The following is a 6,119-nucleotide window of genomic DNA, read 5'->3' on the forward strand; positions in this document are numbered from 1 at the left end:
AAAGAAAGCCTCTCGACCCAAGGACATGGGAGCTTTATGATTGGTCTATCTGAGGACTTAGGCTTGCCTTCAGTCACGCTTGACAAGCCGGCAAACTTTCAGTCCTGGCCACCAAGAGTTGTGAAGATATTCATAGAAAAATTGTAGCTCCTAATAAGAGTTTTAAGTGCCCATCGAAACTATCTGCAGTGTTACACACACACACACACACACACACACACACACACACACACACACACACACCAGATTGGGGGGTGGTTACAGGAAAAAAAATCTTGGTCTGTAAAACCTTTTTGCCTAATTTCCCCCACTGTTTTTGCAGACCCTGGAAAACTAACGTCTTGTCATTTCGCCCGCTTCCCCCCCCACCCCCCGGGAAAAAAATGAAAATAAGTCCAAGTTATCAACATAAAACCACGCGACTCTAGCAACGCCTTGAAACTTTTCGATCTTTCTCTCAAAATTCAAAGCTATTATTAGATCAGCCTCGAAGAAGTATCATAATAAAATACTGACATACAGCGAAAGCTGAACAGCTCAAGAAACTACAACGCTAAGCACCGTGGAATGCGGAATCCGTGCTTTTAGTATCTGCCCTGCCGTTTTCGCGCGTGTGCGCGTGTTTACCCGTTTTATGGTTGCTTTTTTTTTCTTTTTGGCACCTGGTGGCTTTTGCTGTAGTTGTTCCAGCTCCCTCAAGCGATTCAAACTATCCCGCATGCATTTTACCCTCTGCAATAAACTTAGGCTTGACTCGGGGAGCACGGAGGACCCCTCGACCGACCGCTCCGCGGCTACTCAACTGCTGGCGATTCGCGATGTCCCAATGAACTCGCTAGTCAATGGCGCCAAGGAACCCACTAAGTCCCAGACTAGAAAAGGAGTGGCAGGAGTGGAAGTTTAGCCAAGCGCTGCCAGAACAACAACAACCTCTCCGAGTCCCCAAGCAAAAGCCCTAAGTAGTTCCTACGCCCCTGTGCCCAGCACTCCACCTGCCCCTGTGGCCCCCTCTGGTCATCTTCTGGTGCCCGGTGTGTATCTGTGGCAGGCCAGCAATACCCATTGCGCTTCCCGTCCAAATCTAGCTGAGTTTACATCCCACTAGCTCAAAGGTTTGTCCAAGCCGGGAAAGAGTGAAAGAAAGAAGTCGAGTTGATCTTTAGCATTCAAACGCTATTTTATAAGGGATTTGGCCTAGATTTTTTTTTTTTTTTTTAGAAAGTCACATAGCTCAGATTCTCCTCGAACTTGCTATATAGCCGAGGACACCCTTAAACTTTTGTTTCTCCTGCCTCCTCCAAGTGCTGGGATCTCGGGCGTGCCCCTCCATGCCTGGTTTTGTTTTGTGTTTTTTTTTCTTCCCCCAGATTTATGTTTTAGTGACATTTTGCAAATACACAGGACAGTTGCGAATATACTACAATGAAGGGCTCCCTCCAGATGCAACGTCGTCTGATGGCTCCGTGAAATCCAGTCCCGCTCCCTTTCTCTCTGAATGTGTGTGTATGTCAGCGGCATCATTTGAAAAGCGAGGCCAACCTTACTGCTTCGTCTCTAAGTTAGGGACAAGTCTTGTAAGAATGTGGACGCCCTGCTATTAACTTCAGTACCATTCTCACACCTCCCTAGTAAACAGCGGTCGTCCCTAAGGATTTCTAGCATTACAGAAGAAAGACTCCCTTTCTTTGGCCACTCCAGACTCAAATTTAAGTCATAAAGACTTTCCTTCTTGGACTGGACATACACATAAACTGTTGCTCCCTGCCCCGGTGTCATGCCCACCCCAAAGTGGACCGCCAGGACCTAAGGGAGCCCTCTACCTGAGGGAGAGGTTGGCAGAGTTTGCCAGAGCGCAGAAAACCCAGCAGAGCCAGGACACAAATGCGCGCTGAGCACTCCCCTCCTGCAGTCTGAGGGTCCCTTGTTTCCCCACCCTGTTTCAGGCACCCCCAAGAAAAACAGTTCCCAAGCGGCTTTGCTTAGCCACCCTGTGTTACTGTCAACCCAGAGGACTGGGCCAGGAGGACTAGTGAGCTCATCTTGACTTTTGGGACATAGGTCTTTGAGCTGGAGCAGAGCTACCTTGTGTCCTTCGCTTTGCTTCCCCCACCCCTCCCATTCCCCTTTCCCCTTCCTCCCTGTTTTTTTTTTTTTTTTTTTGTCTCCCTGCACCCGCGGCTAGGAGGCTCTGTACGTGGCCACTACAGGCTCCCCGTGTCCTTCCCAGCCCTTCCGGGCTGCGGGCCAAGGCTGTGGCGCTGAGCGCCCGCACTGCCTCCACCCCCCTCCCCCTTCCGCCCCAGGGCCTCCGCTCTGAGCGGGCGAATCGCTGGGCGGGGCGCGGAACAGCGCCTGGCCACACCCCCCGGGCCGGCTTTTTCTAGGGCTGCTGCGGGCCACTGGGCGCTGGCTGCTTCTGCTCGCCTCTCGGTGTGCGCTCAGCTCCAGCCCGGCTCCAGCCCCGATCCAGCACCGCTCCATCCCGGCTCCACTTCTCCGCCACGTCTCTCTCTGAGCTCCGCGTCGAGACACCCCCCTTCCCCCCCGGCTCCGGGCTTTCCGTCGCTCTGTCGCCTGGCGTCCCGCTCCACTGCCACCTCGCGCCCTCCAAGTCCCGGTAAGTGATCTTCTACCCACACAACCCCGCCAACAACTCCTCCGCCCTTTCTCTCCCGCTCTCCGCCCGTCTGTCAGTCCGTTTGTGAGTCCTCCTCCCCACCCGTCTTTTCCTTCCTCTGTCCCGCTTCTCTGGCTTGTTCGCTAGCTCGACGCCACGGAGCAGCTTCGCAGGAAAATCCCAGAAACCTTTGCAAAAAGCTTACAATGAAATTTAAGAAGTTCTACGATTTCGGCGCCATTTTCGACTGGAGTGAGAGGTGACTTGGGATCTTAAAAAAAAAAGGGAGGGGGAGGGGACTTTTGGCTCTCCTCCCCGCACCCCACCCCCGGCCCCCTGCCACTGTGATGCTGGTCACTGCAGGCTGTAGCAGATGCGGGAATAATTCTTAAAAAAAAAAAGTTCTGTGTCGCGCTGGGTGGGGGGCGGGGGCGGAAAGCGCCTTTGGGGTTCAGGGTGGGGAGAGGACAAATCTTTAAAATGTCAAGCAAGTGAGTGTGGCCAGAGAACTTCTCAGAAAACAGGTGAGAAGAGTGAACCGGGAGGAGCGGGCAGAAAAAAAGTGAGTAAGCGGCTAGCCTGCCAGGGTAGGGAGCGCCTGGTTTTGACAGACTGTAAATGGACTTCGGGTGAGTTTCGTTTGTAAGCAGTAAAGAATGTCCTGGAAAGAAATGTAAAATTTGTTTTACATTGTTTCTGGCTAATTAAAACGTTTCAAGGTTGTTTAGTTTTTTCCAGCATGAAACTCAACATTGGAAAAGTTTGGCTCGAAGGTGCGGAGGACGCATATGTCCTGTGTTTTGGGCGTGGGGGAGTATGGCATCTGCAACACTGGAAGACAAAACGTTCTCAACTCTGAAGAGAGGAAGAGGCGTATTCTTTGGCTCTTAAATCATTTGGCCAAACACGTCGCAGTTTTGAAGGGGCGGGGCCATGGCAACACCAAAGTATTGATTCTTTGTCTTTTGTATCAGGGAGTGACCCTCTCTAGAAGTGACCAGAAGCCTCTTTGTGCTCCCCTTTGGTAAGTAAAGTTCAGCCCAGGGGGAAATACATTAACCAGCGGAGTGAGGTGGCTTTTTAGGGATATATGTCGTCGTACTGTGACTGGAAGAAAAGAAATGGACGAAATAAAATATATAGATGAATTTAGTTCCGGTGTATTCGTTAACAAAATGATCTAGAAGGGCCTTCGTCTTCGACGCTGATGTTACTTCGAAAGAACTTTTGTGTTTATAAGTAGTCAACTAAGGAAATGTTAAATTACATATTTGTGTGGAACATAAAATTAAATTGGGAGAAAGTTATGTATCTTTAAAATATAATTGTACCTTTACTAAACATGTTTTTTTTCTCTCTCTCTCTCTCTCTTTAAGGGCGGCCGTCGATGTTTTTTCTCCTTTATACCGTGTCTATGTAAAAATGACTTGTAATATAGCCAACACAAGATGGAATTTAGAGACTCTTTCCAACTTAAGAGTGGGGCTACTATTATTAATGGCTTTATTTATCATGACCTAAGCAATGCATTTGTTAGCGCTGGATCACAGTCTGTTATATTAGGAATTTTGTACTTAGTTTAATTACATGCTCTGTATAATTAATTAATTAATTAGACCCAGCATTCATTGTACTAGGTTTTAAAAACTGACATAATTTTAAATGAAAATACAGGCAGTTTAGTGACATTAAATCTCTATGTGTACAGAATGTATTTTTACTTTCAACAGCACTATAGTTTTATTATTTCAATTATTAGGTTTGTGGTTAACGACTAAAGGATGTTTTCTGTGCTTTCTAGAATGCTTTGTTTAAACAAAAGGGAATGAATGTAACTTATTGCTCATGTGTGTCCACTTTGAAAAGCAAGAGTGGGAGCTAATGAGTTAATCATTAAGGAGCACGCACAGTGCGGCCATTTCAAGACGTGAGTTTCTGTGGAGTTTCGTGAGAAGGAGGGATTTGACATCACGTATTTAAAGTTCTTGATTTGAGATTTGACATGTTGATGTTGATAAATGTAAATTAAGTTTGAGTAACCAGCAATGTATGAGAACATCCGGGAATTTCATCTATAGAACATTTTCATACTTTGTTCTTACAAATAAGTAATGACAAGGTGTTTACTGTAAGAATGGAGGAAGCTCCTGGCGTTAAAGAAGACATCTGCTCCCTACACAAACAAGTCCCCATGCCATGCCTATTGCAGTCAGTACAACCAAGTGGAGCTACCCAGAGGGTTGTTTGATTAGCAAAAGCCCCTTGCATCGATTTCTAATAAATGACCCAAAACTGGGGACAATAAATGAGACTTATACAATGCAGCAGGAAGTTTCACCAAGACTTTGGAGCTGGCAAGAGTGATCCAGATGTTACCAAATTGTCTCAGTTTATTTAATCTCACTTTTCATCTACTTTCTGAGGTAAGAGCATCCCCCCTACACCCGCCGCCACCCCACTACCTGCCGTAGCTCAGCTTTCCACAAATACACTTTTCCAATATTCATGGATAGCAGCCCCTTGCCCCAGCAGAAGATCCTGGAAATCAAGCAAACTTACAAGACGTGGTAGTAACTTATGAAAAGGCCATCAACTTAGAGCTCTATGTGCTGAGAAGGAAGCATTGTACTTAATTCTCACCAGGGGCAGAAGAAGGAGGGGCCCCCTTCTGCTTACAGAGACTTCTTCATTCGCAGGTACCCCAGAGGCAGGCCCCCACCTTCATCGACTCCGAAGGGATGCAGCAGCAATTCATGTTTTGGAGTATTGTAAAGGTTCAAAACATGAAGCGCTGCAACACCCCTTCGCGGGAAATGTAGAAGGTGGGGACCCGCAGAACAGACCTGTGTGGGTTCTCCTAAGACCCCCCCCCAAAGCAGGTAGGTGGGAGGGCAGGGGCTTGTCTGTCTTCAGTCCATCTACCCTAGCAGGGCCTTAGTCTAGTGAGACCTGAGGGCTGGGGGTGGGGGATAGGGGGCTGCGGGGGGGGGGGGGATGACTGCCTAGCCAGCTGGCCATTCACTTGGAGGTCTCCTGCACGCAGCCAGCCCACCACACTCAGTCGTGCCCTAGCAGCGGGAACAGTACTGCAGCGAGTGTTGGCTGCCCTGGAGTATTGTTTCCGCTGCTTGGGTAAGGCTGGGACTTCCACGTGGGCACACCCACCAGGTAAGTTTCGGTCCATCGCCTGCAGCCTAAGGCCCCAATGGGAGTGAGAGTCTAGAGCAGCTGTAGTGTTTGTCTTCCGGGGGAAACATTTGCCGATCTGTGAATATGTGACTGGGCGGGACAGAAACTTTGTTGTTAGCACCTCATTCACTCCCCCAGGGAAAACTGAACCACCAACCGGGGGGAAAGAAAGCACTTCCTGATCACTTAGTAGAATAACCCCCACAGGACAGCGATGAAGAGACTTTGTCTTCAGGCCTCAACAACAAAATGGGGAGGGGGGCGACCCTGAAAAGGAATAAGAAGGGTTCTGAGGTGGCCAGGAAGGGTGACT

General features: G+C 48.7%; 1 protein-coding gene across 1 annotated transcript; it reads left to right on the forward strand.

Moving 5' to 3' along the window:
- Positions 1–718: 718 nt before the first annotated feature.
- LOC311602094 (uncharacterized protein) lies at positions 719–4,613 on the forward strand (the record flags this gene model as incomplete). The annotated part of the gene is made up of 5 exons (XM_084789774.1): positions 719–864; positions 2,304–2,617; positions 2,765–2,876; positions 3,356–3,641; positions 3,994–4,613. The coding sequence occupies 4 exons, from the start codon at positions 719–721 to the stop codon at positions 3,474–3,476; spliced, it is 693 nt and encodes a 230-aa protein (XP_084645900.1). The 3' UTR covers positions 3,477–3,641; positions 3,994–4,613.
- Between the last annotated feature and the right edge of the window lie 1,506 nt (positions 4,614–6,119).

The sequence above is a fragment of the Acomys minous genome (assembly GCF_964271855.1).
Source record: "Acomys minous genome assembly, chromosome: 7".
Taxonomy (NCBI): domain Eukaryota; kingdom Metazoa; phylum Chordata; class Mammalia; order Rodentia; family Muridae; genus Acomys; species Acomys minous.